The sequence below is a fragment of the Mytilus californianus genome, unplaced genomic scaffold, assembly GCF_021869535.1.
Source record: "Mytilus californianus isolate M0D057914Y unplaced genomic scaffold, xbMytCali1.0.p SCAF_7, whole genome shotgun sequence".
NCBI classification, from domain to species: domain Eukaryota; kingdom Metazoa; phylum Mollusca; class Bivalvia; order Mytilida; family Mytilidae; genus Mytilus; species Mytilus californianus.
In genome coordinates, this window is record NW_026262723.1 from 69,474,692 (window position 1) to 69,491,865 (window position 17,174).

The 17,174-nt window shown below is 30.8% G+C and overlaps 1 protein-coding gene across 8 annotated transcripts in view; it reads left to right on the plus strand.

Moving 5' to 3' along the window:
- The window catches only part of LOC127709070 (paired box protein Pax-5-like), a 65,816-nt gene that overhangs the window by 15,866 nt on the left and 32,776 nt on the right, over nucleotides 1-17,174 (plus strand). For 7 of the 8 annotated variants that reach the window (XM_052214414.1, XM_052214408.1, XM_052214410.1 and 4 more), the window contains exon 3: nucleotides 11,435-11,458. The exons of the other annotated variant lie outside the window; for it this stretch is intronic. In XM_052214414.1, coding sequence (XP_052070374.1) covers nucleotides 11,435-11,458 — 24 coding nt within the window. The remainder of the gene's footprint in view (nucleotides 1-11,434; nucleotides 11,459-17,174) is intronic. 8 annotated transcript variants of the gene reach the window in all.

The window sequence follows — 17,174 nt, forward strand, 5'->3', positions numbered from 1 at the left end:
CCATGATATAGTCATAGTGCTGAAATTGGCGTTAAACAAAAACAATTAGTCAATCATCTTTTGAACCTCTGTATCGAAAAACAATAATTCTGTTTCACATGTTTAGTGCACGTGTACTTAAAGTGAGTAGAAGTTTAAAGAACATGCAGCTATCAAGTAAACCAAACATTGTATAGAACCATGCACTCAGTGAAATTGGCAAAACTCTATTTTTATGGAGTGAATGTATTTGATTTTTTTTTTAATTTTGAGATTGTTTATACTACAGGAATTAACGGTATTAATATTTCCACAATTTCAACAGAAATGCGCAAGCTTTTTAGAATTCCAAGTTTGTGTGAATATCGGATATCTTCTGCTTTATTTTGATGAAAAAAGGATAATTGCAATTTGTCGACAATTTAAAGTATTATGTCCTGGTAAATCTTAAAAAAAGTGTTATTGATTATATGGGATGTTTATGATTAAAATGCATGACTTGTTATGAGAATTTTATCTCATGGGGCTTTCATCCCGAAATAGGTACTAAATATTAATGTGTTAAACTTTTTTCATCAAAGTTTTTAACGTTTATTAGTAGTTATTTATTTCAAAATATATATTTTACGATACACTTTATAAAGAATTTGAAATAACCATTAAGGGAAAAACGTAGGTATCGCAAGCTTTGATCAAGAGCGTGACGCACACATACCTTCGCAAATATAGATACATATCTCAAAATCCAGACCATTAGGGAATCCAATTTTTATACCTTTCATTTGACGATGTGTCATACTAGATTTAATGGACGAAATTCGATTTTTCTCCATTTAAAATATTAGTTATGTTTTTAATTTGTTTTCTCGTTCAAAGAATACCTGTTCCATGTGCGATAGCGATGATTGTGAGAAGTGTTTCGCGCCATTGTCAAAATTATATGTATCTGATATAAAATAAAACGTTAAAACACTTTTCCATTGACAATAACTAGATGTATTTATTCTGAAATCAATTGATGTCTAGGTACGTTTGATGGTCACTTTGAAGATAAAAAAGCTAAACTATTATGGCTTTCGAATTAACTGAATAATTGGTTATTTATAATTATATATTTTTTTATGATGCATTACTAAAATACACGTATATCTCGAATAATCTTTAGGGTTTTCATAGAATACGTTCGGGTTATAATCTGTTTGGAGCGAAAAAGGAAAGAAACATGCATGGTGTCACAGATCAAAGCTATTCGTTTATTGTGTGTTAATTTACGTTTTTGATTGAGTTGAGCCTTCCAATTGATATTTTATAGTGTGTCTTTCTATGTTGTGATGTTATACTATTGTTTCAGAAAAAGGGAGAAGGTTTGGTACCATTAAAACGTTTAATCCCGCTGCAAATGTTTGCACCTGTCCTAAGTCAGGAATCTGATGTACAGTAGTTGTCGTCTGTTTATGTAGTTCATACGTGTTTCTCGTTTCTCGTTTTTATATAGATTAGACCGTTGGTTTTCCCGTTTGAATGGTTTTATACTAGTAATTTTTGGGGCCCTGTATAGCTTGCTGTTCGGTGTGAGCCAGTGTTCCGTGTTGAAGGCCGTACCTTGACCTATAATGGTTTACTTTTATAAATTGTTACTTGGATGGATAGTTGTCTCATTGGCACTCATACCACATCTTCCTATATCTATGTTTTGTTGTTTATTTTGGGGGAAGAGGGTATCAAAGCCAAAACGTTAAATCTACATATATTAAGAAATCGGAATTACATTTACATATATAGTCAATTAGTTTTTTGTGTGGCTGAACTTTATTAAGATGTATATAATTTACGAGCATTGAATTTAACATACCGTAGTCATCATACTTTATCAAAGTCATCATATTTTGTGAAAACTAATTCGTGTTTCTGCAATACTACCCATATTTAATACTGTACTTTTTTCTTCTTTTTTTTTAAATCAGAATGTCATAAAGTTTCAAAGTTACCTTTCTCTCTTTGCCTTTCAGATTACTTGTCAGGGTTTTAGTACTACATATGGTATAATATTAAAAATGATAAGATCGAATTTAAATAAACAATCTGATAAGAGAGGCATTCATAAAGGAGTTTTCATTGTAGATGAAATGAAAAAAGAGGTCTTTTCTCACTACAAATGCTGAAGAGTGTCGTCTAGTATATCATAGCATTATATAGCTGCCATTCATTACATATTCACCAATTTGTGCATGCAATTTTTTTTAGTCATTCACTGTTTCAGCAAAGCAATCCTTTCAATAATAAAAATCTTGCATTTTAGCTAATACACAGGCGTAAAGGTCTTCATACTAAGATTACCGAATAGAAAAATTTCGACTATGTTCTGGTCAAAATGAAATATGAAGTAAGGGTCTTATTCATTTTAATATATTTGTTTTGTATTTGTTTTATTTTTTGTAATTATGTTTTGAATTTCAATTTCATTGTTAGACAATGGCGGAAATATCGACATCGTTATATTTACTTAAATTATTATTTTTATCATTGATTTAGTTTTATTGTAATTTTTGCAATGACATTATGTTACATTGAACCGCTTTTCGTGTATCAATTTACCTGTTTTGAATGTTTTAATGTTCATATTCTATACCATACATATTAATGCCCTGTATATCGATCTTATAATATCAGTTAAATTCAAATACATCATAAAGATTGAATGCAACTTTTCAAATATTAAATACGTGGAACTAACAACTCGGTGCAGATACTGTGGTCGTAATTGTACATTTGTAAACATTCGGTGCTATTTCAATACCTTCAAACACCTAAAAAAGGAATAAAGAATATCAAACATACAGCACGAAAGGTCTCAGATTCGATAGTGCTTTGGTCGATAATTTGATTTTTTTTCTATGACGATACTTCCCATGACCCACATTAATTACTGAATTATATTTACATTAAGCTGGCATCCATTTTGTTACTTGTTCACTTTCAACATTCTTGTCTTCTGTTTTTGTACTAGGGACAATGTTGACCTGTACTTTTATCCTTTTTATTTGTTAAAAACGAACTTATACAACGTCTGGTTGTTCTATTTGTTTAGGTTTTGTTTAAGTTTTTTTTGTTGTTGTTGGTTTTTCTCCTCTTGCATCGAATCTTTCATGCGATCGATTTGATATTAAATTTCTCTGAGTGTTCGTCTCTATATTTTTCTCTTTTATATATTGTTGAATACTTTCTGTCAACAAAGCAAATTCCCTGTTAACTTTAAACAGTGAGTGACTTGTCTCTTTTCCATTAGAGTAGTTTTGTAGTATTTTGAGGCGTTCAGGTATAACATGTGCTATTTTTGCATATCGCGACTCATGGCTACAGACGCTCATGACTAGCAGACCGACAAACGGCAATTTTCTTGAATGAAAATATTTATACATTGATCATTGTGATCGGTATATTAACCTTGACATAGGACAAGGTCTGTAGCGGATTAGATATGTACTTATTTAAAACCACAGTGCAGCTTAATCTTCGGATTTCATTTGAACAGTGGTTAACTTTGATATTTTTTCGTGGTAAAATTGGTTCACTTTGTTTTCAAACTTGCTTCTCTTTCTTTCGGGTTGCATTTGAAATGTTACGGGAATTACAGTTCAGCTATATTTCCACCAAAGCTTTACAATGAGTATTACAGTTTCTTTGTAGAAGCAAAATGGAACGAAATCGGAGTCGTTTTCAGTTGCATTTCACCTTTTCTCATCAGGATAATCCTGTACGTTTTCTATCGCTGTGACAAGTAGATTTTCTACCCTGCTTTATAAAGAAAATCCACCTTTAAAACTCTTTCAACTGACTGAAAAGGAAGTATTTTCCTATAAAATTGACTAACCCACCATTACGCTTTTAGATTGAAATTACAAATTTTAATTACTGGAGCAGAAAAGCAAAGTCGATAACTCGACGTGGTATTATTCATCCAAGCTGAAAAGAATAAATGTATGTGTGCGAAAATCACTTTCAAACTGTTTGTATTCATTAGTTTGTTTCACAACGAATTTACCTGCCATGTTGCTATGACAACAGGTATTAGCCTTTTTACCACCTGAGGTGACACTGTCAATTTTTCTTTGGTATAGATCAGTTTCATTTAGTGCATGCCTTCAAAACGTAAAAGTGAACAGGATAGCCATTTAAAAACTCCGCCAATATTTTTGTATAGAAAACTGCAAAATTTGTTCTGATATTTTAACAGCTGAGTAGCTTAATTATTTTTATTGAATATAGCACGCACTTTTGATTAAGTTTCTTTTAATTTGTCTTTGTTATCTGACGTATTTCATCATCTAACTTTCAGCTATTAAGTAAAATGGTAAATTCGTGATGTATCGAAACACACCTTAGTTTTCAAGCTCGGTTCTGTCTAATTCTTGTTCTTATTTTTAGATGGATTGCTATTATCTTGGCAAGTGTGATTGATACTGACGAGTCACTTTTTTGTACCTATATAATATATGTTATAAAAAATGTAGATAAAACAATATATTACTAAAATTAAACACGGAGAAAATTGCAATGATTTGTTCCTTAGGTAAGGATTTTTTTAGTTTATATATTTTTTCCATACTTATTCCTATCCCATCTGAGAAAAGAGGAAGTAGGTGATTGAATTTTGGTTTAAATATGTGACTTTGAAGTATAGATACTATATAGATTAAAAGGGAGATGTTTTTTGATTAGACAAGATAATTAAATGGTGTTTTAATATCATGATGTCCCTCACCATTTTTTTTTAAAGTGGCGGGGGAGGGGTAAACAATGCACATGAAATAAAATGCATTGTACTTACACCAAAATCGGAAAAAGGTGTAGTGGGAAAAGTTGTATGTAACAGCAGAGATTCAACAACAGAAGTTAGTCAAAATATACATTGTATATCGATTGTTGTACATTTCACAGTTTAACATTTCTGATGAGGAATTACATTTAAAATTTAACAACGTTCTTACTAAGCAGGGGATTTGTGCCAATTACCCATTATTATATGCACTTGTATATTTTTAAAGATTTAATACATGTAATTCGTCCTTGAGAGTTTGAACAAACAGTTCCATTATTATATTTCTGAATTTTAAACCGATATTTGATACCATGTTTTAGCTGAACAATAAAGTCACGAATATTTTTAAATATGTTTTTATAACTACCAGGTAAAAATCTATCGTAATGCGATCTCTATTTTCGGTAAACAATATAAAGTGTAAACAGTTCACGTTTATGTCTTTGGTGACAATTTTTTTTCTGAATTTTTATTAAAAAGGAAAGACCTCTGTCGTATCAAGAAAACAATGGGATCATATTTTTAATGTACATGTCCTCGGAATTGTATACCTTTCTTATACCTCTCAGTCAACTTTACATACTTTAAATATAAAGTACAATTTTGCTAATAGTTGGTCTAACATGTGGGTTTTTTTAGCACTGTGTAATAGACCCGTCTCGGATAATTTTTTAGATTTAAAAGATCAAGAAGTCTTTATTTTAATAAATTATGTTACTTACATATCTTCCATGCATTCCTTATTATTTTGGAATACCTAAATTGTTGAGATGGTTCCTTACTGATTAAAAAAGTAAATAATATTAGATTTTACATCCCAATAACGTGTTTATCTAAATATTTCATTAACATGATTTGAAACAACGTTCGATATTACAGCATCTGTACATTAATAAATATGCATGTCCTACTTGTAGAACCATCTTGTACATATTTACATATATATATGTTTTCATTGTTCAAGTTATTGAACGCTTCGTCAAGACTTAAGTCAGCAGTACAAGGAAACTCGAGTTGTTGGGGTTTGTGCACTGTTAAGCGTAAAAGGTCTAGATAATATACAAACAACTGAATGTTGAAGGCCATGTTCACTCATTGCTTCGCTTGTTCGACAGGTTACTCAAGGCCATGTTAACTTATTGCATGAGTAGTCGGTGGTTATTCACAAACGATTCGCGGATTATACAGACATTTCACACTCCACCACAATCATATTGTAAACAAATATTGGTACTCATTGCACAATTGATTTAAATAGCTTGTATTTCCAATAGTTAAATCTGTTTATTGGTTTTCAAGAGTTAAGGCCCTTTGACTAGTGGCTGAGATCATTTTATTTTTTGTTGTTGTGCTATGCTTGCTCGGTGTGCATAGTGAAAATTTAGATGGTGTTTAGGTTGTCGTGAAATTGAAATCAAATATCGAAGTTTTTCTTACTTTTTTCTCATGAAATACCATGCTTATCCATAGATATTATCACACATTAAGAGAGTGGACAAACAAGCACCATATATCTAACACACGCCATATATCGTAGAAAAAAAACCAGACTATAACGTAGCCACAATAACGACGATGAAAAAAGAAACGATTCCAAAAGAGCCTATGATTGTGGATACGACAAGGGGAACATATCTATGGTTATCTGGGACATAGCTATTCCATAACAGCCAACTGTACGACTGAATAGAATTGATGCAACAACTGGAGAAAGCAGAGGATTTCTAGTTTAATGTCTTAAATAAAGACATTTTGTCTTAAATATCAAGAGGGAGTTCCAATAGCTCAATACCTAGGGGGAAAATGATATAAACTGACATACCATTGCATAGAATGGCTTTTTAAGATATTGTACTTTAAACTTTGTTGGTTCTTCATATAAAAATAAGGAGATGTGGTATGATTGCCAGTGAGACAACTATCCCCATTACAGTTGGTTATCCATGTCCTGTTAAGCACTTTAACAAACATTTGGTATTTTTCTGTTACCATATGGTGTGTTTCATTGAAGTAGAAGTAAACGCGATGACGTCTTTCACGTTCAATTTTCTTTACAGGTGATATATTTTTTTTAAAAGAGTATTAAAAAACAAAGCCTCTGTCAGAGGGAATCGTGAGAAAATGACAAAGAGAAGAAAATTAATCAACAAGTCTGATTGTATGATATCTTTCAACAATCAAATCTGCTTGATAGAGATGTTGTTTTCAGAAAACAGCACCGGATTTGAAACTTTGTGTTTAAAATAATCGAAAATTGAGAAACCTACTTAGTAAATTATTAAATACTGCTTGACAAAACTAAAACTGTATTATACTTTAGAAAATGGATCGATATGAGTTATCAATAGTACCCCAGTAGTTTTAATTAAGGTATCACTAGGTGTTAAAACGTAAGCGGATTAGACACTATATAATTCCGTTTTATGTTAAGGGTGGTGTTTTGGTGCATAATAATATATACATGGGTAATAAAGATCTCCTACCCATGTTACATAATTGATCGTTGATTGGTGTCTAAACATGAATTTAATGGATTTTGCTCATTTTTGAAGGCCATACGGTGACCTATAGTTGTTAACTTCTACGTCATTTAGTCTCTGTAGGCGGGTTGTCTCATTGACAATCATACCACAACTTATTATTTTTATATTGAAGTAGGACATCGTCCAGTATCTATGTACCCGATTCATTGTCGAAAAGAACACGTTTTCGTACAAAATTTCAATCAAATATGCGTTATATTGAATTTGTAAAACATTTAATTGGTTAATTGTATCTTCTTAAAAATGAAGTTGAACCACAATTGATGCAAGTTTACCATTCAACATGTTTAGCTGACCTTGCGCGACTAGAACTTGCATATCGTTCCATCATTGGCAAAGTAGCTTTGAGTTACGTTTATGTGATATAACCGATGTTTTTAAAAAAAAAGTTCTGTGTCAGAACCTCTTTTTCTTTCCGAGAGATCTTAAATAAATAAATAATTATTTTTGCCCTTTTCTGATGTATATTGCTAGTATTCTTATATTAATCATTACGTAACTGCTTTCTTTATTTTTTTTCCCCCAATTATGTGGCAGTAAACACCAACTGTATGGAAATTTGGCCTGAATCCAATTCCGTCTGATGGTATACTTATATTTTATAATTTCAACGGTATTCAAACATTTCTGCTTTAAACTAGTATTCAGAACACCTTGGAGCATTTTCATATTGACAAAGTTTCATATAGTCTAAGATTCAAAAGCGTTATTTATAATCTTGTCCTTGTATGACAGGCTTTGTCCCTGTTAGAAGAGAGCATGCATGGTAGGTCCATAGTAAGCCGTAATGGTGCCAGTTTAAAGAAACAGGAAGTAGTATAAGCCAGGGTCAAATGTGAAAACTTTATAAGTGCGACAGTTTGGTTTTTATTCGGAACATTTTGTTGTTGGTGTCTAAATATATCAGTGAATTAGATTAAAAAAATACTAAGAAAGTTTGAATAACACCGAAGTTGAACCAAAATTCTTTATTCAGCGATTTTGTTTGTGACAGTCTTTAATGAATGTAATACACAACTATAAATACCACGTAATGATAAATATAAGTATATGGATTGAGGTTATATCGTTGCCCCGGGGGTCTGTCAGATGTCCTGTACATCTATCATTTCGTCACTCATTTTGGTGAATAATTAAGTTCTCAAACCTTTGTACAAGGTAAACGGCTCCAAAATTATTCACCTTGCATTATACTAACGAGTTGTGTATGAAGTTGTTTGTCATTTTCTTTTGTTTATTCAATTTAACAAAATTTGCACAGGGCTCTTAATACACACATCTCTTATAACAATTTCACTGCAATCTGTTAACACGTATTTTACGGAATAGATCTTAGAACGTGCATTCTGTAGCTCTGCTGTCATATAACCTTAGTTTTATCAGAGACATATAATACAATCTCTGGATTTGTGTTATGATTTTGAATCATTGTGGTTCTTATTGGATCATTCTCATCTTCTCAATTTTTAATTCTGTCGCCTGTTTCTTGTTTTCTGTATGTGTTTGTCATGAAAATTTTGAGTGAATATAGAGTCCGCATCAGTTGACAACATGCGATTACATTCTGATGTAAAGGCCTGTTGACACCTCGGATAATGCAGTGCATGTGGTAAAAATTGCGAAAAGTTGTCCTTAAGTATTCTTGTCGGAAAATTTTCTGGTTGTATTCTGGGACATACCAACTGAGTTTAATAGTCCCAGTTGTATGACACCGTCCAAAGAAGGACAACTCCCTGAGCAGTTGGTTAGCTGTCAAAGTATGTGAAAACATGTTATGAATATTTGATTATACTATTGAAAATAAAATCTTTCACATGCGGGTTTTTGTAAATTTCCTTAAGTATTCTTGTCGGAAAATTTCGAATTTTTTTTCTGGTTGTATTCTTGGACTATTATACTAACTTAGTTTAATAGTCCCAGTTGTATGACACCGTCCAAAGAAGGACAACTCCCTGAGCAGTTGGTTAGCTGTTAAATTATGTGAAAACATGTTTTGAATATTTAATTATACTATTGAAAATAAAATCTTTCACATGCGGGTTTTTGTAAATTTTGTAAAGTGCTATAAAAGTTAAAAATCCCACCACAAAAGGCGTTAACAGCATTTTAATCAACTCTGATTATCAATTTTGACTGCATTAAAAAAGATTTTATATTTCGATAAATACCATATTTATATCATAAAGCGAGATTTTCTTTTGGCAGAAACATTCACAGTATGATCCTGTCAAATTTTAATGGAATAAGACTGTCTTTGTTACTGATATTTTCATCCGATTCTAATGTGTCGCCTCGAGCTTTTATGTATCCAAAATATAAACATAAAAATCTTCTGAAAAACGATACATCATCACTTTAATTTTGACCACATAGAGTGAAGTTGAAGAAATATAAACCTCTGATAAACCTCTGTTGGTATGGGTGGGCAGTAAAATGATAAAACTCAAAAAATACAAATTCTCATGAATTAAAACGTAGACTCAGATTTATTTGAAAATCTGTTTTTTAATCTTTCTGTTTACAAGAATTGTACATGATTATGATAAAAGTGACATATCATTGCTATACTTCATTCTTTTTTTATGATTTTAACTTGTGAAAAACACAGTGGAAATATGTTGTGTCTGTCAGTTGAATTTAAAGCATGTGCAAGAAATATTTCATACGGTTTACGTTTTGTATATTTTCGAATTGTTAAAGGTGTATCAGATTCAATCAAATTCTTGTTTTAAAATCTTTTCTTATATTAGGGATACTGCATGTACACAGAAGAGAGTGTATCGTAACCCTCCCCCTTTTTCCCCGAATAATGAATGTGAATTCTTTTTTATACAAAAGAACGGCAACATTGAGCCCAATAATTCTCTTTGTTATGCCTACACATTTTTAGGAACCTATGTGCCTACATCCCAGTTTTTCTTCACAAGATGGGCAGTTGGACATTTTTTTTTTGCAAAATCCTACATGCAACCCTGGGTATGTGATATCGAAAGAAAAATGTACGTTACACATACGTGCAGAAATGCACATGTATATTTATAAATTGCCCCATAATAAAAGGTTTGTTAGGCAGCTTATATTTTACTATTCCGAATTTTCAATCTTACTTTATGGGGGGTTTGTTTCAAATACATCTTAGCATTTCATATTAGATCTCTTTCGGATGGCAGAAGTCTTGGTTTACATAAACAGACATTTTTACTTATTTCACAATGACTAATATTGTTTTTAAAAAGATTATTTGTTATTTGCGAAATAGCATTATTGATCAAATCTTATTATTTGGAACTATTTGAATGAAACAATATGACCATTTTACATTTATTGACATACCACTAGAAAATTGACCCAGGGTTAGATCCGGCATACACTAAATGACTGCGGTATCGCGTGACTGTGTCCTATCCTGTGGTTTCGGGTTCCAAGTCTCGATTACTCCGTATTTGTTAAAGAATAGTCAATGAAAATACTTTGTAAAAATAATTTGATTCGTGTTTTCATTATTTGTTACAGTTTTTTATATAGAATTTCCAAATTTTTGAATATTTTCTTATGTTATTGGCTTTCATTTTTCTATTTTGTATATTCTTATCGCCTCGATCTCCTTAATTTATTTTTTAAACTAGCAAGAAAATAATGAATGTAGGATATTTTTTTTTATATATCACAAATGAGATGTTTCACTTTTATTAAGTGTCCACAATCTGTCATGTATATGATAGATAAACCTTTTGACTTTGTTTTCGACCAATTATCGTATGCATACTTAATATAAACTAAACTCCGCCTTAGTCTTATGTTCTTATGTGGGCGGATACAGAGGCGGAGTCATTAAGCCGTCAGTTGAAAACCAATTTGTTTGTGTTTATGTTATGTTAATCATGTCTAAAAGGTTGCAACCCACTTTTATTGCAAATATTTCATGCGAGAACAGCAAAAAATATATTTCATGTGATAAATTTGTTCTTTGTGAAATTTAAACATGTAAAAAGAACATTTTTTTCTGTCATACAGAATTATGTTACAATTTTATGTGTATTTAATATTCATCATTTAAATGTTGCATGTTTTAATTTGAAAATTTTTATTTTAGAATTCGGTGAAGATAGCGTTTTTGGTATGTGAAATTTGTTTATTACTATTTAATACTATTACGTTTTGTTAACCCCCTCCTTTACGCACACACCTAGCAATACATGTACAGTGCATGACATTTGTAAAAAAACAACATTCCCATTTCCAAAAAAAAAAAAAATGTATTTCTTTGCTATAAACTTTAATTAGAAATAATGTACTTAAGGTTAAACATTCTTAATTTTTAAGACTATTTTAATTGAAGCCTTTTTCTTAAAACATCTTGCAATGCTAGTTAGTGAAGCAGAAATGTTGATATTGAAAGTCATTTTAAAATACTTAAAATTATCAAACATGCCATCAAATACAAATTGCCTCAGATCAATATATGTGTTTTAATTAAAATTCTCCCAGATGATAGATGACTGCAATAAATTCATACCCGAAAAACAATTTTGTTGAAAATGTAGTCTTTTTATGGATTTAGATATAAAAACAAATATCAAACGTTCGAAATTTAAACATTTGAGATCATTAAGTAACTAAAACATCAGTTCGTTAAAAACATAAAATATGAAAAAATATTATGCAGATTTTAAAGAATCAAATTGCTGCATTAGATCGTTAAGTCCACAACATTAGTAAAATTTTCAGATAATTTTTAAAACATTAATCAAATACTTGCAAAGCAGAAAATAATGTAATTACTCCATTCGGCGGTGCGGTTCGTCGCACTTATCAAATCTGTCGCGCGAGGTGAGAATTTAATGGGAGCAAAATCAAAATTTTCGCCTTAATGCCCAGATATTTTACAACAAACCTAATAATCTGTAATGGACACCTCATTACAAATATAACGGTTTACAATAAAACCAAACTTTGATTAAACCTGCCCCTATATTTAGATTTGTTGACAACACATGACAAAACAACAGACCTCTTGGAAGATTGATCAAATTTACTTTTATTATTATTACTATAACTATTCTTCATGTTGCTAGTATAAGCTAAATCATTTGACTAAGACACTGGTTTTATAATAATATTAAATTTGAGGTTTCAGTACTAGATGGTATATTTAATAGAAATGTTTACAAAAAAAAAATGATAAATTTGTATGAACCCAACACCCAACAATTGAAGTGTTAAATGGCTCCATTTATATACTGAACTTTTGGTGATTTTATGCAATCCTTGCATGACGAATTGGGTGGTTTTTGACAAAACATTTGTAACATTAATTTGCATGTATTCAGAAAAATAATAATTTTATCTTTCTGATATTTTTTAACTTTTTGTGTTCTGGTAGAGGAATTTTCTAACACTTATTTATATGTCATGGTGTAAATATTAAAATATGCACCTTCCCTGCATAAATTGGCTATTCAATAATGAAATCTTGGCAATTAACGGAGAGATAATGAAACGTTTATATTAATTAAAACTCATCTTATCTCGAACGTTATACATCTTAAAGAAACCACGTCTGGATCTTCGCTAGATAAAGACAAGCAATTGGTCTTTGATTGTCTCATTTAGATTAATAAGAGAATAACGATTATGAAGAAAGACCCACGGGTAAGGTAAAAAATGCTTTCATCAGATCTAAAGTCATGCTGAGGAATAAATTTACATTTAGATATTCAATTCGCTTTCCCACGCAGGTATCAGAACAAGATTAAGAAAAGTAATCATTTTTCCAAATTATTCCTTTTCTAGATATTTAGATATTTCATAAAAAAAATGGGTTTCATCTTTGTGTTTTTACTGGATTAGTCAATATCACCTCCCAACAACATTTGCGAGAGCAATTCAAAATATTGTCTATTATAATACACGGATCGGATGCTGGAACGACTGAAGAGAAACCCGATTAGAAAAAAATATATTTGTGTGTGATGCTATTACTATTTTGTTGATGAAATCAGTTTTAATGTGATTCACAGGCGTTACTCCGTAACCATCAGAGTGAACAGTTTAACGGTAAAAGGTTACTCTGAGGCGCGTGTCTGACCATTTTTTGACAAGATCACAAACAAATTATTAGCAGTAAAACAAGTGTCTTGTAAAAATTGTTCTCGCCCACTTTGTTAACAATCGTGTTTATTTGAACGCATCACAGACAGTGAATGTCATTTTGCCGATTTGCATGCGATCCCTTTATCTTTGTGTATGAGGACGGAATCTTCTTATGAGGCGAGCTTGTGCATTCGTTACGGATAACGTTTTGAATATGAATGAGCCCGATTAGGCGAAAGGATGCGAATGAAACTTGTTTATTAAACGATCTGACACCGGGATGTATTGATGTAACGTTTCTATTCACTTCATTACTGTTCTTACAACTTCGTTTCTGGAAGAAAATTCCTTTACTATAACTAATTAACATTGGCTAGCGATATTAATATACTTCACAGTGTTTTGAACTCATTTGTGTTAACAAAAAAAAAAACAACCGAAAAATGATATACTTAGGTGATTCTATGCCGTACCCGTATCAGCCCACTTATAAGCAAGGGCCTTACTGTGACTTTAGCAACCCCTGTGCTTACCAAGGGGTAGGGCCAGTGGTGTCAAATTCGGCCTGCAGATTTAGTTCCGTTTCGCCAAATTATGGACATTACGCTTTTCAACACGGCGGATGTAATGCATTTTTCAACAGAAAACCAACTCGAATAAAAGGTAACATTTTATGTCTTCAAACATTTAATTTTCTTGTTAATTTGAATATTTTACTGTAGTTTTATTAAGATAAAATTAATGTTTCCTGTTCTATTTCTATCTGACAAAGATCATTCCTTTTAAAAATCTACAATTTAAAGCCTGTAAATTAACAAAATCATCCATATAACCGAGTTTAGAAATTTAACATTTTTTATAATTAAAAAAAATAAACACACTGACAAAATCTCAAGAAAGAGGAATATTTGAAATCTTATAACACAATTTCTTGAAAAATAAAAAGTACAATTACAAGAAAAATATATTTTAAAATTCTGTTACACCTCCAATAAAGATATGTGTATGGAAGATTTATTTTGTTTCTTTGTGGTAATTTACGATCTAACAGGAAGAAATAACGAAGTCTGCATAATACATTTAGATAATATCAGGAATATCAACCGCTGGATCAAGGGATGTTGCTGTGTATTGTAGAAATTACCATAAATTTATGTCTACTTTACAGGCAATGAGAAAAGCATATCTTATGAATCAAAAGACAAGTAAAAGATTTTTCTGTGACAAATTTCTTAAGATGATTGATAAAAACAATGTTTCATTGCAATATGTGTCATACATCTTAATATTGGTTTGAAATCGAGGAAATAAAGGAAACATTTGTGTCTGGCGGTTATTTACGACCCGAATATATATTGCCTGAAATTTATTACAATTTTTTTTTAACATGATGGAAAAATTCTTTGTTGGGAAAGGAAAACGTTTTTTCTTGATAGATCTCGCTCATCGTTCATTGATTATCATCAACGCCAGAGGGTTTGAGAAGTAAAATCACTTTTTTTCTCCTTTGAACTTTGAAAAAGCCGACAAAAAGTTTTAATGTATAGTGTTATCTGCCCCACATCAAACAATTTATATTTTTATATAAAATACAAAAATAAATGTACGTGGCACAGAAACACTTTTATGAGCAATACAAATTTGTACCATTAACACAAACATTTAATTATTTAAATACGGGACGAATTCGTGTCCCTAACGATATAAATTTTGATAGTACTTTTTAATAATCCTGCATAAAATAACAATTTATTACTACAGATTACTGTTATTGAAAACAGAAAAACGTTGGTCTAATATGAAGTTTACGTGTTGAAAATTATCAGTAGAAATCATAAATTCCAATTGTCTTTTATCTCTAGGTGCTTAGTAAACAACAAACAGACATATTAATAAATGTTGCCATATATAAGTATGAAAATATTAATAAATGTTATAATAAAACGAACGAAAAATGATTTACAAGTTGTTTAACCATTTACTAATGTTTCCATTGTCTGACCTCTGTTTTTACTTCATTCATCAAAATTTTCACAAAAAGAATAAAATACTGATAAACGACGGATATGTCCATCTCACTAGTCCATCCTTAACTAAACATGGACGAATGACGTATCAAATTTTTACAACTATCAAGTAACAAAATATCTAGCAAATTACCACCAATAAACTTATTAACTGATGAACTTGATTGTTATTAGATAAATTTATTACATTTTTTTAAAAAGTTTAATAAGAAAAAAAGTTGCTTCCGATTCAGAAGTTGACTCGAAGTATGACAACTTGTACCATGGAGACAAACATTTAATAAATAATAGTTTAACAATTGTAGGTATTAAACCATATATTTACATAAAAATTCTTTGCACCCTTATGTTTTTATCGCCTCTTTATGTAAATTTGAGATGTAGTGAAAGAGAAAATGACAGTTTAAAAGGAGATTAAATGATAAGAGTTATCTGATCTGGGTCAATTAAGGTCTTTGAGGGATGAGTAAAAGAAGGAGTGAAAATTGGCGTGACGATGTTTAATAGGACAAGATATTAGTAACAAGTGCACGACCAATTTTGTGCTACTATTATCACTTGCCATGACATTTTTTGTAACCCGAAGACTTTTATCTCCATGTAATATTTTCCCTCAAGCAAGGAAATGATAGACTAGCGCAAATGATCTGTTTCATTGGGAATAACAAATTAACATGTTAATTATTCCCCAGTTTGAATTAATTAATTAATGGCAAAACAAATAAAATAAGGGGGGTGGATATAATTATATAGTTACAATTTGGGAAATGATCTTTGGTAAAACGAAGTTTATAGATAAAGGCGAAATAATATATTTATGTAGGAAATTGGAAGTTCATGATTCTCGGCATAACTACATGCATGCTTTATGTGGGCAATGTAAAAGGGTATAACTTATTATAAGAAGAACGAATAAGCATTGCAGCAAATGAAAAATGTGAAATAAAATAAAGTAATGCACGAGATAAAATATGATTATCAAATGATCATAGTAAAATAATTATGATGATAATAACAACAACAATAACAAAAACACCAAAATTAATAATAATAATAACAATATTAATTATTATATTGATAATTAAACAACAGAAAATGAATAGATCCAACAAACAGTTTAAAGGATGTTTTTTTGCCAATGTTTAATTAATTTTACGGTAAACAAAGCAAAGTAAACAAAGCAAAGTAACATTTGATAACCGTTGGCTTTTTCTTATATGTTGCTGAAAGGGAGATCCATCCTTTTAATCTCATTGGAATCAAAGAATCCTTAAATATAAAGTCGGTTTTTGTAGTGCCACACACATATGTAAACTTTGTTTCTGATATAAATGTAATACAGCAAATGCGTTAACAGAATCTGTTTGGAATGGAAATTTTAACGTGTATCTGTTACATCCTAATAATTTCGGAGTATTCAAAAAGCAACGACTAGACTTGAAATTGACAACTATTAGATTTAAGACTACGAAAGAGTTCGTTACCGTTACAATTTTGACTAGACACAATATAGCCACTACGTTCTAAGATGACTTGACCAAAACAACGATATAGCCATTCATTATTAAGAAGGCGTTAAGAAAATAACAGTCAGTTATACATTGATAAACATAGATGAGTTACCATGGCATTGTGGTGACTGCTTGACCCTTGGACTAACATACTACTGGAACCCTTGAATTTACAGACTAATAGATCTCATGGACCAACAGA